At 39.2% G+C, this 20537-nt stretch overlaps 1 protein-coding gene across 1 annotated transcript in view; it reads left to right on the top strand.

The window, feature by feature from the left end:
* LOC128114552 (solute carrier family 5 member 4A) overlaps positions 1-20537 on the top strand; it is a 54574-nt gene that overhangs the window by 12301 nt on the left and 21736 nt on the right. The window contains exons 6-12 of the mRNA XM_052744652.1: positions 3837-3942; positions 4996-5076; positions 6812-7032; positions 11752-11887; positions 16139-16246; positions 17388-17538; positions 19898-20066. Of these exons, the coding sequence (XP_052600612.1) occupies positions 3837-3942; positions 4996-5076; positions 6812-7032; positions 11752-11887; positions 16139-16246; positions 17388-17538; positions 19898-20066 (972 nt within the window). The remainder of the gene's footprint in view (positions 1-3836; positions 3943-4995; positions 5077-6811; positions 7033-11751; positions 11888-16138; positions 16247-17387; positions 17539-19897; positions 20067-20537) is intronic.

Below are 20537 nucleotides of genomic sequence, written 5' to 3'. Positions count from 1 at the left end.
TAACTATAATCTACCGTGTGGCAGTACCTTTTGTCAGCATGGTAAATTCGTCCCCTGCTTTCTCTGTGTCTCCTCACAATTCCTGTGGCCCCACCCTTCTTCTTCCCATTGTCCTCTCAGTTTGGCTCTCCACCTAACCTCTTTCTGCATATCTATTGACCAGTTAGCTCTTTACCAAACCAATGAGAACAATAAATATTCACAGTGTACAAAAATATTGTTTACAGCATTTCCCCCTTTTTGTTTAATTAAAAATGAAGGTTTTACTTTAACGGTGAAATTATATATAACAAAAACAGTTCTCAAGTAAGAATTACAGATATAATATTCAGTCCATTTGTATTTGGCAAATTTAGAGAAAATACTCTATTATCTACCTTATCTTTGTGAGTATAAACTTTTATACCTAATTTACCTTTTAAGTAAGAAAAACTTTATCTAATTATTTAATCCTTAACTCCATCAAAGACCCCAGAAGCGTGTAATGTTACCTAATAACAGGGACATCTGGCTGCCTGGACAGTCACCCAAAGTTCTTCTGTAATATTGGGGCATCCATCTTTGGCCTATAGGCCTAGTACATTTGACAGACATTTATGAGAAGCAGAGGATTTTTAAAGGACTGTCCTACCTTGTCTTGGCAAAATTTGGCAGTCTCTTTTTGTGGGTGTCCTGCTGGCCCATTTTGGATAATATACTGTCTGCAATTGAGACAAGAGCAGTATTTTGCCCAAATGGCTAGCTTTTGCTATAAAGATGGCAAACTCCATACAGAGTTTCTGTGATTCCCATCATCTTCTCTGAAGTAAATGGTACTACCAGGAACAAATGTGTCTCACTGTCATGAAAAGCTTTATGTTATTAAAACATTTAAAATGCCATATTCTGTAGGTCTTTGAAGTGTTTGAAGATTACCTATCTATCTAAATTTATCTGTTTAAACTTGAAAACATACCTAGCCGGGCGGTGGTGGCGCACGCCTTTAATCCCAGCACTCGGGAGGCAGAGGCAGGCGGATCTCTGTGAGTTCGAGGCCAGCCTGGTCTACAGCGCGAGATCCAGGAAAGGCGCAAAGCTACACAGAGAAACCCTGTCTCGAAAAACCAAAAAAAAAAAAAAAAGAAAAAGAAAACATACCTAATACGACTATAAGTTTGATTATTATAGATGACTAACTACTAGCCTGTATTTTTATATTATATATTATATTTTTAAATGAGCTGCATAAGTATAATACTCCAAACAAAAGTAGGGACATACATACAGTATAACACAAATAACTTTAAATTTATATCAATAAACCAAAAACCATACCAATGTAAAATATTTTGAGATTAATAGTTGCTTTTTGGATTAAAGTAGATTCAATAACCTCTGCATTTATCTCATCATTTCTATATTATATCCCCCTTTTTTCCTTTAGAAAGAGATCTTTGAATTTAACTTCTTTGTTTAGCTCTTTTCTGACTATGACCAATAACAGCTTGGAACCAACCACCCTAAAAAATGACAAACATCCATAATCCATTGTATAACCAAAACTCACCCACACCCCATCTTTTGGGAATGTGGGCATTGTTCTCTAGACTACTCCCTGTTGTCTGGGGTCACTGGTACGTTTTGGGGACCCTCAGAAAATTCGGGATAATTGTTAAGTCTTGATTGGACTAGTATATGAGACTGGATCATTTCAGCCAGTAGCCTTGAAGCTGTTCTGAATGTAGAACTCTGAGAAAACTGCAGCAGAGGTGCTCTGAGATGTTGGATCACCTGGCTCATCCATTTTCATTGGTGTCTGGTTCCCTTGTTCTGAAAATACATAAACTTTTAAATGTAACATGTATATCTGTATTAATACAAGTATAGACTATGCATTGTACACAAGTTGGTCAAAGATGATGTTTTTTGTTTTGTTTGAGCAGGTAAAATATACCTTATGTGTCTTGTAGTTTTTCTAGGTTTATTTCTTTATGTTTGTAGCCAGGATTTTCAGAGGGTCTTCCCCAATCAAATCTGATCTCTATTAAATTGGGAGGAATCCACAGCCTTTCATTTTCTATGGAAATAAAAATATAACCTTTTCTCCAAAGCATTTTTAACTTCCATTTTGAAGTCAAGACATTTTCAAAATATATAGGTTGGCTTAATCCAACAGCTTCCATAATCCAATGTGCCTTAGCAGTATCACTTATTCATCTAATCAAAAAAATTAGAGACAACACAATAACATACAGGATTCAGACTCCCTGTGTATTTTCCATCTTTACATGATTTTTTTCTTTTATATTACTTTACTACTTTTTTAAGGACTTTATTATTATTTTTTTAAGATTTATTTATTATGTATACAGTGTTCTGCCTGAATGTCATAAGAGGGCAACAGGTTTCATTATAGATTATTGTGAGCCACCATGTGGTTGCTGGGAATTGAACTCAGGACCTCTGGAAGAACAGCTAGTGCTCTTAACCTCTGAGCCATCTCTGTAGACCTGCTTAATTATTTTTAAATTATTTTTAATTCCATGACTGTATATACCCTTTTTCTTTTCCTTCTCAAGCCCATGTATATTTTTAAACACACTGCTACCTGTTTAGGGGTTTCTTTCATCTGTATCTGTCTTTATTGAGCATCTGTAGTGTTCTTTGATTGCATGACACTATTCTTAAACTGGTATGTCAGTCACCTGTCCTGCCCAGCTTAATGCATGATGCTAGTACATGAAGGCTGGTGGCTGACTCCATCCCACAGGCAGCTGCTGGGAGATGTGTCTCTTTATTGAGACTGGCATGAGATTGTGAGACTAGGAAGCCATGTTTGGCTCTGTTTTTGTGTGTTTGGAACATTTTTTAAGCTTTCTCAGGTCCTATGTGGATGCAGGTACTGGATGCCGGGCAACAATTGTAAGCAGACATTCTCTGTTCCACCAGTCTGTTCTGTCCTGCCAGCTAACCACACAGAGACTTATTATTAGTTATAAATGCTTTGCCAATAACTTAGACTTGTTACTAACTAGCTCTTACATCTTAAATTGACCCATATTTAATATCTACGTTCTACCATGTTGTGGTAGCTTTTTTCAGCACAGCAAGTTCATCTCCTGCTTCCTCTGTATCTCCTTGCAACTCCCATGACCCTGTCCTTCATCTTCCCATCATCCTTTCAGTTTGGCTTTCCCACTTAACCTCTTCCTGTCTAGCCATTGGCCAGTTAGTCCTTTGTTAAACCAATGAGAGCAACGAATATTCATCGTGTACAAAATGATTGTTCCACAGCACATGTTCTCACCTACAACTCCAGAGCTGGTCGACAAGGCAGGAGAAAATAGGAATCAGTGGGCTTGTGCACCATCTACCTACCTGTAACTCTCTCTGAAAGACCCTGTCTCAAAGAAATAAAGTGAAGAATGATAGATCAGGATATCTGATCTATCATTCTTCACACACACACACACACACACACACACACACACACACACACACACACACCACTCATATACAAAATACATTTAAAACAAAGAATATATATTTTGGTCCATCAGAAGTTACTGAGATTCCCATCAGTAACTAATGAGCATCTGTAATCCTCATGGCAAAGAGAATTCTCAGGCAATGGCACCTCATTTGGTAAGTTCCTCAATGGAGCAATGAAGTCATTGCTTAGAAGATAAGTAGTAAACGAAACTGCTGTTTGAATATCTTCCTGTGGGGATATTTATATAGTGTCTTCAGGAGTGAATAGGAGGTTACCAAGAAGAGGGTGGAGCACTGACCCTTGAAAAAAGAAGCCAGAGGCCTGAAGTACATGCTTTTCCCCATCTTTGCTGTTCCCTTTCTAGTCAAACATATTTTCTGGAGCCATATTCATAAAGCTGGCATTCGGACTGGACCTTTACCTGTCGATCTTCATCCTTTTGGCTATCACTGCTGTTTTCACAATCACTGGTGAGTCCTCTGTGTCCTTGGTTGAGATGTGCCACCTGCTGCTGATCCCACCCATGTGTGTGCACATGTGTTTGTGCCTGTATCATAGTGCAGAAAACATAGCCACTAAATAAGACACTCCGTTAAGGAACCAATGATATATTCCCACACTAGAGCAAACATGGTTTTGCTAGATGGCTTTGCACAAGGACAGCTAAATAAGAAAACCAAAGTGATATTAAACTTCTGCCCTTTCTCCTACTTTATATTTATAAAGCATAACAGTGAAACTACACTGTAAGAGAAACTTTGAGCAGACAGATACAAGACAAGGGCTATTCATGGTGTCATATCCCATTATTCTAGAGCTAAGAAAGCTGAGACAGGAGAATTGAGAGTCAAGGCCAACCTGGGTTACAGAGCAAGGCCCTGTCAGGAAAAAGACAAAGTTAGAGGGAGAAGGGCCAGGGAAGTGAGGGGAAGAGAGGGGATGGGAGGAGAGGGGAGAAGAGAAGAGAAAACAAAACAAAAGAAAGAATAGGCTAGAGAGAGAGTAGAACTAATGGAAGACATATTAGGGAGATAAAGCTATGGAAACAGGCTTATTTAGGTATAGTAGCTCACACTTGTAATCCCAGGAATGGGAAACTAAAGCAGAAGGATTGCCAGGAGTTCAAGACCAGCCTGGCCAACATAAAGACTCAAGAGCAGCCTTGGCTACAGAATAAGACGCTATCTCAAATACAGATGAACTAAGAATCAAGCTTGTGACTCAGCCTGCAGCTTCTCTATTTTCTTGTTTTGGTTTTTAGCTACTAAGTCTAAGCTACCCAGTCCATTCTTGGACTGACTCTGGACCTCAGAGGACCTTGAGGCTTACATTCTTTTGGCTTCAACCTCCCAGGTAGCTGGACTAATAGGCTCACTCCTGGCAGCCAGGGGCTTTGGATGTTTGTTCCTGCCATTTTTAATGTTTTTTTTTTAATGCATCTGGGGTGGAGGAGAAGCCATTTCTGAAGGCAAATACATAACTGCATGTGGATAAAAAGCTGGTTCCTCTCTTTATCTCCACAGGGGGCTTGGCATCTGTGATTTACACAGATACCCTCCAGGCCATTATCATGCTGATTGGATCTTTCATCCTCATGGTGTTTGGTAAGCCAGGACTACATCTATAGATCCCTAGATTCTTGTTTCTGTCTATCTGTCCATTATTGCTTCCTTCAAATTCTCCTGAGTCATATTTTCCTGTCATTATTATAATTCCCATCATGGAAATGTTTGCCTAGCATCTTTCTTGCTTTATTTTATCAAAAAGAAGAAAATGAGTTCTATTTCCTTTAAAAATATTGCTTTGGTTAATTTTATTATTTAACCTCCATTTCTTTGTGCTCAGAATAGATGAAAACCCTTGGCTGATAACTTCAGAGGAGTATTGGTTGAAAGTATAAAAGCCATTGGTTTCTGTTGTAGTTGTATCAATAATAACTGTTAAAGTAAAAGAGGCCAGTCCAAGGTGAATGGAACAAATCTCCTAACTATACCACTCCACAGATAGAAAAACAGTTTATTGTGGAGGGAACTGCCTGGTTATCTCACAGGCATAGAGAGCAGCAGTTCAGCAGGAAAGCAAGTGGACTTGATGTGGTAGTCAGCAGGATGTTGGTCCTTGAACTGATGGGGACTGTTCTGGTTAATCAGGAACTAGGTGCACTTTGCACATCAGCTGCCCATCAGGGAAAAGAAGGGAAGCAGTGGCTTTCTTGACAAACAGAAACCTGAATCGTGAAGTTTCTTGAGGAATGCTCAGTTTAGGTTTCTTTAACCTGGTATGGATTCTTACGTTTATCGAGTAAGAACCAGGCGGGGTTGGGCTTGGGCCTTCATCTTAGAACGTTGTCAGCATTGCCGTTTGGGGGCCTGCTTGGTGACCTAAAAGCTTTGAATTGAGAGAGAGAGAGAGAGAGAGGAGGAGGAGGAGGAGGATGGTGATGATGATGATGATGGTGATGATGATGGTGATGATGATGATGGTGATGATGATGATGGTGATGGTGATGATGGTGATGGTGATGATGGTGATGATGATGATAGTGATGATGATGATGATGGTGATGATGATGATGGTGATGATGGTGATGGTGATGATGGGTGCAGGGGAGGGACTGGAGAGAGAAAAAGAAGAGTGAAAATGATGTTTCAGTTTGAAAAAGCAACCAAGCGGTGGTGGCGCCCGCCTTTAATCCCAGCACTCTGGAGGCAAAAGCAGACATATTTCTAAGTTTGAGGCAAGCCTGGTCTACAGAGTGAGTTCCAGAACAGTCAGGACTACACAGAAAAACCCATCTCAAAAAATCAAACAATAATAATAATATAAATAATAATAATAAATTTCCCAAACCAAACACTTACTAAAATAAAAAACCTTTTGATTTATCTAGAGCTTTTACTAAATACAGAATTAAGTATTAGAAAATTTCAGGTAACTATTAACCAGTTGTACTATTTTATATAACAATCTGTTAAAAGGGGGTACTCTCTGAATCTCTTGCCTGTTCATAGGACACTTTTCTTCCTACTGAGTTGCCCTTATCAAGTCTTGATATGGGGATTTGTACCTAGTCTTATTGTATCTTGTCATGCCATGTTTGGTTGATATCCCTGGGAGGCCTACTCTTTTCTTAAGGGAAATGGAGGAGCAGTGGATCTGGGGGAGAGGAGAGGTATAGGGGTGAACTGAGAAGAGTGGAGGGAGGGGAAGCTGTGGTTGGGATGTATATCAGGAGAGAAGGTCACTGAGGTTAGCATGGATTCCACTTCAGGGAATAATTATTAACAGCAGCTCTCTGCAATATACAGGAGACATTTTATTTCTCTAATGCTTTTGCAGCATTTATTGAAGTTGGAGGCTATGAAAATTTTACAGAAAAGTACATGAATGCTATCCCATCTGTAATTGAGGGGGACAACCTGACAATCAGCCCCAAGTGCTACACTCCTCAGCCGGACTCCTTCCACATCTTCCGAGATGCTGTCACTGGAGACATTCCATGGCCAGGAACTGCATTTGGAATGGTTATTACAGCTATGTGGTACTGGTGCACAGACCAAGTAAGTGAATAAGTGTGTGTGTTGGGTGGGGAATGTCTGTTACTTCTCATCTCATACAAAAGCATCTAGGTTCTGGTTTCTACACATAAACATCATTTTAAAATCCAAACATTTCCACAGCACCTACGAAAAAGAGCTACTTGGTGCCACACCCTATGTTGTATCATGTCCCTCCAAAGCAAACACAGCAGGCTCCTTCAAATAAGTGTTTTGCTGTTTATCACCATTCTTCTTGTACCGAGAGTGTGTCTGTGAACCATAAGCACAGACACGACCTTAGACCTCATTAGAAGTAAATGCTCTCAGCCACTACCCTATCCTTTATTCAGTCCAGTTTTAGAAAGAAAGCAGGCTGAGCAAGCCAGTAAGCAGAATGCTTCCATGGCTTCTACTTCAGTTCCTGCTTCCATGTTCCTGCCCTGAGATCCTTCTCTGGTTTCCCTCAGTGATGGATTTATATGCTGTAAGGTAAAATAAACCCTTTCTTTCCCAAGTTGTTTTTGGTCATTGTGTTTTATCTTGGCAATAGAGACCCTAACTAAGACACCCTAACAGAAATTTGTACCAGGTCATGGAATAGTGCTCTGATGGACCTGACTGTGTATTTTGGGAAGGATTGTGGTAGCATTTGAACTTTGGGCTAGTAAATACATTGAGTGCTCAGGACAGTGGGCTGTTCTGTGGGAGTTTGGAAGATAAGGCTATGGAGAGAAGGGCAGACAGTGGGGGCTACCTTATAAAGTTCCAGAGGGACGTTTGAGAGTCCTTTAAGAATTCCATCAGAGCCATTTGATATTTTGAATTTAGCATCATTGAAATGAGACCTTTGCTTTACTAGGACAGTGGATGCTGGTCAGCTGGGGCTTTGAAATCAGCCATGATTAAGAAGCATCCAGCATCTTTGATGGGAAGAGTTTCCTTAGGGCTGACACACAGAAGCTATGGCCCAGAAGTAAGGCTGTACCTAGTGCTGGCAGCCAAACTTAGTAATGTGTGATAGTTTTCCAGGTGGTACTGGCTTTGAAATAATGAAGGGGCTGTGGAGAACCACTGAGGCTTGGCACTGTGAGAGTTCAGGAGAAGATATTAATAAATGTGCAGGCTTAATTGCAGTAGAAGCCTCAGGATTGACAGGGCCATGGAAAGAAGTGGAGGCTTGGTATGATGTGACAAAGTCAGAGTCACCCAAGAGAGGCCAGAATATGATACTGGTGAAGGTGCAGTTCAGTTGCAGTAGAGACTCCAGCATTTTGAAGATGCAAGGATCACAAGATGATCACCAAGGGTAGAAGCAGGAGTAGGGTGAAACCTGCCTGAGCCTAGGAGACAAGCTGCATGTGCTTCTGTCTTAGGATTCATATTTGCTGAGATGAAACACCATGACCAAACAGTAAGTTGAAGAGGAAAGGGTTTATTTGGCTTACACTTCCACATCACTGTTCATCATCAAGGGAAATTAGGGTAGGAACTAAAGCAGGGCAGGAACCTGGAGGCAGGAGCTGATGCAGAGGCCATGGAGGGGACCTGTTTACTGGTTTGCTTCCCATGGCTAGCTCAGCCTGATTTCTTATAGAACCCAGGACCACCAGGCCAGGAATGGAACCACCCACAGTGGGCTGGGCCCTTTCCCATCAATCACTAATTAAGAATATGCCTTACAGATGGATCTCATGGAGACAGCTCCTCAAATGAATTTCCTCCCCCCGCCCCCATGACTCTAGCCTTGTGTCAAGTTGACATAAAATCAGCTAATACAGATCCAGATGGCAGGTTCAGTGAAGAGCTGCTGCCCCAGTCATTTGGAGCTCAGAGGATGATGAATGGGTTCCAGGCATCAAGCACTGAGCTTATTTGTTTTGAGTCTTAGTTTTGTTTTGATTTGATTCTGACTGTGATTCTTCCTGCTTTGGGTAAGAACTACATACTTCTGATTTTTTGGGATCCCATAGTCAAGAGACTTTGGAATTTTAGAGAGACTTTGGCTATTTTGGAGAAACTTTATACTTTAAAAGAAACTTTGGGGATGATCTTGGAGGAAATGGAGAGGGGAACCACAATCAGAATATACAATATGGAAGAATCCATTTTCAATAAAAAAAAAGAAAAATAATACTTTGAATTTTTTAAGAAACCAAACTGTTAAAATATTTGAAATTTTAAAGACTGTGGGACTTTTAAAAATTAGAATGTTTTATATTGTGATATTAACATAAATATGAGATCTTGGGGATAAACAAGGAAGAAAAGGTTATAGTTTAACAGTGATGTGTTTGTGTGTCAAGTTAAAAAGGGGTCAATTTTGCTACATAGTTTTGTGTCAGCTTAACATAAGCTAGAGTCATTTTAGAAGAGTGAACCTCAGTTGAGAAAATGCCCCACCAGATTGGCCTGTGGAAAGGCCTGTGGTGCATTTTCTTAACTGATGATTGATGTGGGAAGTTCTAGTTCACTGTGGGCAGTGCCGCCTCTGGGCTTAGGGTCCTGGATGCTCTAAGAAAGCAGGGTGAGCAAGCCATGAGGAGCAATCCAGTGAGCAGCACTCCTTCATGGCTTCCGCTCTACTTCTTGTCTCCAGGTTCCTGGATTCCTTCCCTGGCTTCCTTCAGGGATGGACTTATAAACTGTAAGGTGTAATAAATAATTTTCTCTCCAAATTGCTTTTGTTTGTGGTGTTTTATCACAACAGCAGAAACCCTAACTAAAGGCAATTATCAAGTGAAAGAATCCCTATTTTTGACAATGTTTTAGAAGAAAATACCAAGAAGTTGTAGTTTTATGAGAAGCTTGGGATATACAACAGTAGAACATCTGCCTGGCAAATACAAGACCCTGGGTTTGAACCCCCAGCACTGCAAGAGGTGGGAGGAGAAAAGAGAAGTATACAAGACATTATGGAATTGTTTTATAGATCATGCTTTTCTATAGAACTCTTGAGAGATTTGCGTAAGTTCAGTAGGAATTTTAAATTATACGCATTCTTCTTTGAGGATCATCATAACTAAATATGATTCATAGCTTGGTGTTCTCAGAACATTCTGAAATAATCTACATGGATGTCTCATTGATCTACTTACTGCCTGATTATTGTGTTCCCATAGAAATAGGCATGTAGTTCAAATCTTAAATGGTCTTTTAATAAAAACCCAGTACCAGATATTGGGGTGAAAGCTGAAAGATCAGAGAAGCAGAGCAAGCCATAGGCCAGCCTCCCCTCACCAACTCCTCAGCCAATCCTATTTCCATGAATCCTCAGACTGAAAGCCTCTGAGTCCTCACAAGAAAGGCCTCAGCCAAAAAGAGCCTTTAGTTCCTGTCTCCTCAAGCCTTATATAACTTTCTCCACCCTGCCATATTACTTCCTGGGATTAAAGGCATGTGTGCTTGCCAAGCAAAGGCACGAGATCTCAAGTGCTGGTATTAAAGATGTGTGCCACCACTACCTGGCTTTGTTTTCTCTCCTAGACTGAGTCAATCTCATGTATTCCAGGGTTGCCTTGAACTCACAGAGATCCAGACAGATCTTTGCCTAGTCAAAGAGGCAATTACCTCATAACAGCACAAAGATCCTGGTGATGCCAACAATATTTATTTACTGCTTAAAACACAACATAAGGCAGTATTACTACTATAGGGTGCTGTTGATTTTTTTCTGCTGTTTTGAGGGGCTTACCACCCAGCTCCCAAATAAATCACACATGGAGGCTTATCCTTAATTGTAAATGCCTGGCCTTAGCTTGGCTTGTTGATATCCAGCTTTACTTAACTTAAATTATCCTGTCTAGCTTTTGCCTTCAGGTTTTTACCTCTCTCTATTTCTGTATACATTTCATTGTTTCTTACTCCATGACTTGCTGTGTAGCTAGGTGGCTGGCCCTTGATATCTTCCTCCTTCTCTTGCTCCTTCCTTCTTTCTCCCAGATTTCTCCTTCTATATATTCTCTCTACCTGCCAGTCTTGCCTATCTCTCTCTCCTGCCTTGCTATTGGCTGTTCAGTTCTTTATTAGATCATTAAGGTGTTTTAGACGGGCACTGTAACACAGCTTCACAGAGTCAAACATATGCAACATAAACAAAAGCAACACACCTTAAAATAATACTCCACAACAATAGGCATTATGTAATGCAGCCTGGACACCCTATGCATTCTCATGAACATAGGCACATACTTGTCACAGTACACCTGTAGAGGTCAGAGGACAAGCACAGATGTCAGTCCTCACATTCCACATGGATCTTTTGGCCACTGTTTCATATGCCAGGCTAGCTGGCCAGAAAGTTTCCAAGGATTTTCCAATCTCTGTACTCCATTAGCCTTAAGAGCACTGGGATTACAGACACATGCCACCCTGCCCAGGTTTGCATGGGCTCTATGGACCCAAATCTGGGTTCTTGTGCTTATATAGAAAGTGAAAATATCTGAGACATCTCCCTGGGAGCTTCTAAACATATTTTAACTATAGCTAATATGTATTGACTTACATATGCCGAGAGTCTTACATACATTGCTCATATTCAGAATGTTATGAGAGAGTTAAGATTGCTTGAGGAACGAAGCCACATAACATACAAATTAAATGGTATTTCAAATCATAGTATTCCTGCAAAGCCCATTAGTTTACACCAACACCATCACTTCTTATTGCCATTTTAAACTCTGAAAGACAGCTTGGACATCATTCTCTGGTTGTCTCACTCACTGTATTGTGTTTTCCTGGCAGGTCATTGTACAGCGCTGCTTATGTGGCAAGAACATGTCCCATGTGAAGGCCGCCTGCATAGTGTGTGGGTACCTGAAGCTGCTGCCCATATTTTTCATGGTAATGCCAGGGATGATCAGCCGAATTCTGTACACAGGCAAGCTACAGACACACTTAATCTTGATTTTATTCTTAAAGTCTTATAAGAGTTTATTCTTTTAAATTCTTTTAGATTTATTTTCTGTGTATGGGTATTTTGCCTACATGTATGCCTGTGTGTTATGTGCATGTCTGGTGCCAACAGAGGCCAGAAAATGTCATCAAATTCTCTGGAATTTGAGTTATGGGTGGTTGTAAGCTGTCGTGTGGATACTGGGAACCAAACCCAAGTCCTCTGCAAGAACAGCAAGTGCTCTTGACTGCTGAGCCATCTGTCCAACCCCAAGTATTTTTAAGATATAGCAAAACCTTAATAAATAGGGAACCTGTTTTAGGTAGAAATAAAAGGTGAACTCAAGGATGTGAAAATTGCTTGTACCAGTGTGTCAGAGGCAGGAAAATTAGTTTTGCATATTTGACACTGTTTCTCTTTGTACTCTGTTTATGTCCTTTGAGACATTTGAAACAGTGAGTGTAGATAGAAATTTTTCTGTGTCCTGCAGCTATTCAGTCTCAAATAAACACACAGAGGCTCATCTTAATTACAAGCTGTTTGGTCTGTGGCCCAGGCTTATTACTAACTAGCTCGTTCATCTTAAACTAACCCATTTCTTTTAATCTATACATTGCCAAGTGGCTGTTACCAGTCTGCTGGAATATTGTTCCTTGGGCAGCTGGATGGCATCTCCCCTAACCCTACCTTTCTTCTTCCTATATCTCTGAAAGATTTCATGCCTAGCTGTCTCCTGTCTTGCCATAGGTCCAAGCAGCTTCTTTATTAACCAATGGCAGCAACATGCATTCACAGTGTAAAGAAAGACCATCCCACAGCACTTCCCCTTTTCTGTCTAATCAAAAAGGAAAGTTTTAATTTTAATATAGTAAAATTACATATAACAAAACAGTTATCAAGCAAGAATTACAGTTACAATGTATAGTCTATTTGTATTTGGCAAAATTAAAGAAAACATTTTATCATTTATCCTATTTTTCTGAGCCTAAAGTTTTATATCTAATTTATCTTTTTGTTTGTTTGTTTTTTTCAAGACAGGGCTTCTCTGTGTAGCTTTGGTGTCAGTCCTGGATCTTGCTCTGTAGACCAGGCTGGCCTTGAACTCACAGAGATCCACCTAGCTCTGCCTCCTGAGTGCTGGGATTAAAGGCATGCACCACCACCACCCGGCTCTAATTTATCTTTTATCATGACTAAGGAAAATGATAATTATAACTATGTAGTCTTCAACACCATCAAAGACCTTAGAAGGATATAATATTATCCGAGTAAACAGAAAGTGCATTGCAAGCAACTTCCATAATTCTAGAAATGATAGAGACATTTGGCTGCCTGGAAGATCACCCAAAGTTCCTCTGCAATGTTGGGATATCTACCTTCAGCCTATAGGCTAGAGTCTCTGGCATACTTTTTAGTGAAGCAGGAAATTTGAAGGACTGTTTGCCTGGCAAAATTCAACAGTCGCTTTTCTCTGTGTCCTGTAGAATGTCTGGTAGTTTCTTCTGTGAAGCAGACACATGAGGGACCATCTCACCTTGTTTGGGCAAAGTTCAGTAGTCACTTTCTTATGGATCCTGCATGTCCAGTTTATACAACATATTGTCAATTAGTCCAGGCAAGATCAGTTTCTTGCTCAAATGATTAGCCTTTTCCGCATTGTAAGCAAACTCCATAATGAGTTTCTTTGATGCCCATCATCCTCTTTGAAATAATTGGTGTTGCCAGGACCAGAGCATCTCACTGTCCAGAAAAGTCTAAGTCCTTTTTTAAGCTCTTTTTTATTTAATTTTTTTTCATTTTACATACCAACCCCTGTTTTCCCTCTCGCCCCTTTTCCCATTCCCCAAATCTAAGTTCTTAAAACATTTTAAATGTCATATTCTGTAGGTCTTTGAAGTGTTTGAAGGTTACCTACCTATCTGAAATTATCTCCGCACATCTAGAAAACCTAACTAACATGACTATAAGTTTGACTATTATAGATGACTATTAATTTGTATTTTTAATTATACATTACAATTTCAAATGAACTGTATAAACATAACACCCCAAACAAGAGCAGAAATATACATATAGTATAGCAAAATTAAGTTTAAATTTGTATCAATAAACCCAGATTCATACTAATGTAAAATTTTTTCAGATTAACAGTTGTTTTTCAGATTAAAGTAGATAAAATAATCTACCTTTTCTTTTCATCATTTCTATATTATATGACCCTTTTTTCTTTAGAAAGAGATTGACTATGACCATTAGCCATTTATATCCGAGCCCCTTTAAATAAAAACAAACATTCATAAACAATATTTTTGGAATTGGTCATAGTTTTCTATACTACTTCCTGCTGATTGGGGTGCTGGTAATCTTGTGGGGATCCTGAGAAATTTAGAATTATGGTCAAGTCCTTACTGGGGTGTTTTGTGGTTGGTCAATCTCAGCCAGTAGCCTTGAAGCTGTTGTAGATGTTGGATCACCTGGGCCATTGTTACCATCAGAGACCTTTCAGGGAGTCTTGCTCAATCAAACTATATTAACTTAGATGGAATCTGTAGCTTATCTTCTTTGGAAACAAAATCAGAACCTCTTTTCCAAAGCAACATATCCTTAGACCCAAGTTTTGAAGTTAAGAGACCTTTAGAACATATATAATATATATATATATTATATATATATTATATATATTTAACTTAGCAGCCTTAAATCAAATGTCTCTGTAGTTAAAAAAAAAAATACCAAAGACAATACAATAATATGCAGTATCCAGACTCTATGTGTATTTTCAATCTTTACATGGCTTTTTAAAAATTATTCTATTTCTTTATTAAGGACTTACTCTACCTGTTTTTACTCTCTCAAGCCTACATATATTTTTAAACATACTGTTTAAAAATCCATCTGAATCTGTTTTATTGTATATCTGTAATCATTTTCTGACCATTGCTTTAAACTGCAGCATGGCTAGGACCAAACAGTGGCTCCACCCTGCTCTTCCTTCCAACATGATAGAGGTACATTCACTGTCAGCTCTGGGAGCCATACTCACTACCCCAACTCTGGGAAGGAGCAGGTTCACACAGCCACCAAGCAGCTTGCAGCACACTGCCCACAAACTTCATTCAAGTGCTCTGTAGCAGGACCTCTTGAAAGAGCTGTCTGTACTGCCAGCAGGAACCAGGAAACTATCTCATTTAGTGATCAATGGGGGAGGACCCGGCCCAAGGTGGGTGGTGCCATCTCTGGACTGCTGTTCTTGGGTGCTATAAGAAGGAATTGGAGAGCAAGCTGGTAAGCAGCTCCCCTCCATGGCCTCTGCATCAGCTCCTGACACCAGGATTCTGCCTATTTGAGTTCCTATCCTGACTTCCTTCAGTGATGAACAGCAATGTTAAAGTATAAGCCAAATAAACTCTTTCTTCCTCAACTTTCTCTTTAGTCATGGTGTTTTGTTTTAGCAATAGAAACCGTAACTAAGAGAGTTGGGGAGGCTTGCCTCTGAGGTTCCTATTAAAGTTCCTAAATTTTTTATTTCCAGATTTCCCTCAGTTTGTGTTTTCTCATTGGTTCTATTTCCACTACAATGTTTTGAACTGTTTCCTTTGTTTCATTCTAATGCTTTGTGTGTGTGTGTGTGTGTGTGTGTGTGTGTGTGTGTGTGTGTGTGTGTGTGTGTTTTCATTAGTATATTTATTCATATCCTCTTTAAGAACCTCTAACATATTCATAAAGGCTATTTTGAAGTCCTTTTCTTGTGCATCGACTATATTGCATACTTTAGTAGAATTTCTGGTCTCTAGTGGAGACATATTGCCTTGGCTTTTATTGGTTGTGTTTTTATGCTGGTATCTAGGCATCTGGGTTTGAGAAGATTGTAATTCTTGATGTGAATACTTGTTGTTGTCTTTGGTGAGTGTTTTGTCCCTTAGTTTCTGTGCTCTCTCTGGTTCTTGGGGTCATGTGGTGGCTGTGGGTTGCCTAGTAAAGAGTGCTTGAAAGCATGTGGAAGGAGCTATCACTCTCCAGAATTCCATGGACAGTGATAGCTCCTTCCACATGCTTTCAAACTCTAGCTGGATCATATCTATGGGACAGTCCTGCCTATTGGGTCAGTCCATTGAGATCTATTTTTCTGGGCAAGGGTCTTTTCTCCCACCGATGAGCTTACCTCTTTGTCCAATGGTTACAAACTATGCCTTCTTGAGTCTAGCTCACTGAACTCACCTCTGAATATCTCCTCAGATATGGTGGCCTGTGTTGTGCCTTCTGAGTGTGTAAAGCAGTGTGGTGTTGACATTGGCTGCACTAACTATGCCTACCCAACAATGGTGCTGAAACTGATGCCCATGGGTAAGTAAGAGCCTGGACTCACATAGCCTCAGATGCTTGGTCTGCAGATGAGCATAGAAAGGGTTGTGGTATGATACTCAGCAATTACTACTTTGCTCTCATTATTCAGCTCTGTTCATAGACATTTCTTGGGCACCTTTTACATGGTGCCAACCATATGTTGAACCTAGACATTCCAGAGACGCTCCAGATTTCTTCTGTTAGGAGAATCTTGACTCTTCAGACTCAAGACTCTTTGAAGAAAAATAAGAATATTTAAATATTCTTTTTGATAATAAAAAGCATTTTTAACCACAAGTCTATATTTCCAGAAGAGTCAAGGTTAATTATGGGCCAATGACACTAAGACATTAGATCTCAGTCTATTCAATTTATAATCACTTATTGAATGTATTATGTCCCAACCACTAGCTTGGGTGTATAGAAACATTGGTGAAGTTTCAAAAATAAGTTCCCCTACCATTTAGAATCCACATTTCAGTTTCCTGGGATATAAAATAAGCTGCATATGGAAGTAAATAAAATATTAGGATGCTGGAGAGTGACTGTGGTGAATTGAAGCAGATCAAGGTAGAGAACTCAGGTGTGACCAGTTGAAAACTTGGGTTAACACTTCCATGGCCCTTTCTCCATCCTGATACATGTGAACATTTTCAGAATGAAGGGAACATAGCCCACAGATCTGACACAACATTCCCCCATCCTCTGTTCTAGAAGATGTGGGGCCAGAGGGAACTAGAGCATCAGGTTCCTATAATGATTCCAAATTCTTGGCTTTTTCTCTCCAAAAACAGCAGAACTATTAACTATATTTTTCCACTAACTCTTTGTGTGGTCAAGAGATCACTGAAAAGAAAGATGGCATCACAGAGCTTATTCTGTTCTAAGAGTAGGTTTCAGTAGATGACATCTGAGTTTGTACTGGGAACTAAATTCCCCCATTGTGTGATATTGAGATCACCAGGAATTATGCAAGAAGTGCCACATGCATTTCTATTACATGCATATTTTGATATCTGTTCAAATAGTCAATTTTCCAGACAAATCCATTATCTTGAAGCAATGCCCTATTTTTAGCCTGGAATTCACAGAAAATGATATGCAGCCATTAACCAGAGCTTGTACCCTCTCTTGACCCCAGGACTTCGAGGCCTGATGCTGTCAGTCATGGTGGCCTCTCTTATGAGCTCCCTGACCTCTATCTTCAACAGTGCCAGCACCCTCTTCACCATCGACCTCTACACCAAGATGAGGAAGAAGGCATCTGAGAGAGAGCTCCTGATTGCTGGACGGTGAGGGAACCTGGTCTCTGCCTAGAATTTCTCTCAGGAAGGGAAGATGGAGGGATGAATTAAAGTTTGTGTATCCTTAGCTTTAGTGAAAATAATGATCATTCTATAGTGGAAGAAGAAACAGTAGAAACAATTTAATTCAACTTAAATTTTTACACAGACAAAAATTGAGACCATTTAAATGAGATGTTTGCTCTTCATATTTTTATTTATTTATTTTTTATTTTTTTATTTTTTATTTTTTTGGTTTTTCAAGACAGGGTTTCTCTGTGTAGCTTTGCACCTTTCCTGGATCTCGCTTTGGAGACCAGGCTGGCCTTGAACTCACAGAGATCCGCCTGCCTCTGCCTCCCGAGTGCTGGGATTAAAGGCATGCGCCACCACCGCCCGGCTGCTCTTCATATTTTAAGTGCTTCAGGTGATTTTTTTTTTGTTTTAACTTTTCCTCTGACAACCTCCTCCTATCACATCTTCACAAATTATCACCTACTCTTGGTACTTCATCTTTAGATTCATCCAAGTATATCAAATGCTTGGGATAATGAATTTACTACCACAAATGAGATTATCAACTTCACATTCATTATGAATTAGATATTAGAAAGGCACAGACTTGGGTAAAGGACTAGTTCAAGAAGTTGCTTAGAGGGTTTTGTTAACCAAACAATCCCTAAGTAGTCTGGGAGTCCAGAAGATAAATGGAGTAAAAACAATCAGGGAGCATAGATAAGAAAGATCCCATTTTTCTTTTCATTAGTAACAAGTAGACCCAACACCATCATAGTATTTTGGAAAATGAGTTGAAGATTAAAGTATGACATACATATAGGGGACATGGAGAACATAACTATACATTTTAGTGGTATATCTCAAAAGAAACACACATGCAGCTACTGTACACATTAGTATTTCATTACTAATGTTAATACACACAGTAAAATGACATTCAGTAATAATTATGATAATCCATGTTTCCATATACAATTTGTTTCAGTTCCTTGCTGTATAGTACTCCATTATCTCAATGCCTCAGCATTATCTGCTCTATTGTTCATGGCCATGTTGCTTTGGTTTAACTTTCTTACTGATTATGACTTATTATAACTTAGAAAAAATAGATTGGTAAAATAAGTGGCAAGAATACAGATCATTTACCTTTTATACTACCAATATTGAATAATATACTTAGAGTATGTTTATTCTTTGCTTTTGACAGTAATAATAGCTTTACTAGGTTAAACACTTGGAGATGTAAACCTGGAGGAGCTCACTTGGCCCAGATCTTGACTGGATAAAGGCTGTAAGAGAAGAGAATGGAGTGGCATAATTTTGTTTCTTTGTTTGCTTTTCTGGGCTGGTATTCAAGATACAGTGATTGCACTACTCAATACATCTTCTTGGACATAAGTCCTTTTTAAGTCTCAATGACAAAGTAATATTTGTTTCATCTTTCTTACCAAATATCAATCTCCCAAAATACAAATATGGAAAAAACACACATTACAAAAATACTTGCTCCATGTAAACAAGCTATGCCAGATCATGCTGGCCCACTTGAGTGTGTGACAGAAAGCAATTAAAGTGAACTGGGAAGCATCTGGTTTTCTTTCCAAGGGAACAATGACAATAGTAATGGTGTAATTTATTGAATCTTTACTGTCTTCTGGGGTTCATGATTGTCACATTTAAGTTTTGTTTCAAGGTGGCAGAGACTTCATAAAGTTTAAGTGGACATTGGTATCTCAGTCTTCTGCCCAAAGACTTGTTCATCCATTTACCCACCACCATGTCCACATTTCAGATGAATATGAAGATGATGAGCTTTCATGCAGAATCTTGTTAATTATATTTGCTCATTTACTCATATACAAAGCATAGAAGTCCCTAGGTTTAGAAAATACGTAACAGGAAAATGCATGAACTAGTATTTCTTGTCAATTAATCTAGCATTCTGGGAAAGATAGAGGCTATTTTAATCCTTACTAATGAAAACTCATTTAGTTTTCTCTAGCTAAGAAAAACATAAAAAACTGGATTCTACTTTATTACAAAAATAACTACCAATTAACAAAACTAACACAGTACTAATTTCTGAGATATGTACATTGAATTAAAGAATGATTAAACAACATCTGACATTTGACTTATTAGAAAGCATTAATCTTAGAAGAAGCCTTTATGACAGGTGTAGATAAATATTGTTGACATTGAATTAACAGATAATTAGCACAGCATGGGTTCATATCAGGTCAAGAAACTCAGTTGTATTTTGAAAATGAATGAATGAATGGCACAAGGACACATTTTTAAAAATCAACAAATACGGTGGTCTTGTTTAATGTCTGGATTATTTTTATAGGCTGTTTGTCACTGTACTAATTGTCACCAGCATCTTGTGGGTGCCGATAGTAGAAGTATCTCAAGGTGGACAACTGATCCACTACACAGAGTCCATCTCCAGCTACCTTGGGCCTCCTATTGCGGCTGTCTTCCTGCTTGGCATCTTCTGTAAAAGGGTCAATGAACAAGTAAGTGAAAAATGGGATTTTCCCTGTGAGTGTAAGAAAAACTTGTTTCTCTCCCTGGTGTCACAAGATGCATTCTTGCTCTTCCATGTGTACACCCAAGGCCTGTTTCAATTTCTACTGTGGTCACTGCAATGTCTGGTTGTTCCTAAAGTGTGATTTGACACTTGTTCTCTCCATTCATAGTACAGTCTTTACATGGTTTATAAAACATCAATTGCACGGTACAGTGCTGGGGAGCACGAGTTAAGGAGATGAACTGTCGGTGTCCCATCAGGACACTAATATACTGATATGAAGCAAATAACTCCATTCTGTCCAATGAAGATGGTAATAGTGGCTACTTTATAGGAGGTGCTATGAGGATCAAATGAGATAGCATAGTAAATATTTTTTAAAGCTAATAAAAAATGAAAACATGTTCATTGTTATTGTGACGAGAATAGCTGATCTTTTTACTTGTGTGTCTAATCC

This window comes from Peromyscus californicus, unplaced genomic scaffold (genome assembly GCF_007827085.1).
Source record: "Peromyscus californicus insignis strain IS unplaced genomic scaffold, ASM782708v3 Scaffold_19__1_contigs__length_69161282, whole genome shotgun sequence".
NCBI lineage: Eukaryota > Metazoa > Chordata > Mammalia > Rodentia > Cricetidae > Peromyscus > Peromyscus californicus.
The sequence above is the reverse complement of the archived record's forward strand: the minus strand, read 5'-3'. Positions and strand labels throughout refer to the sequence as shown.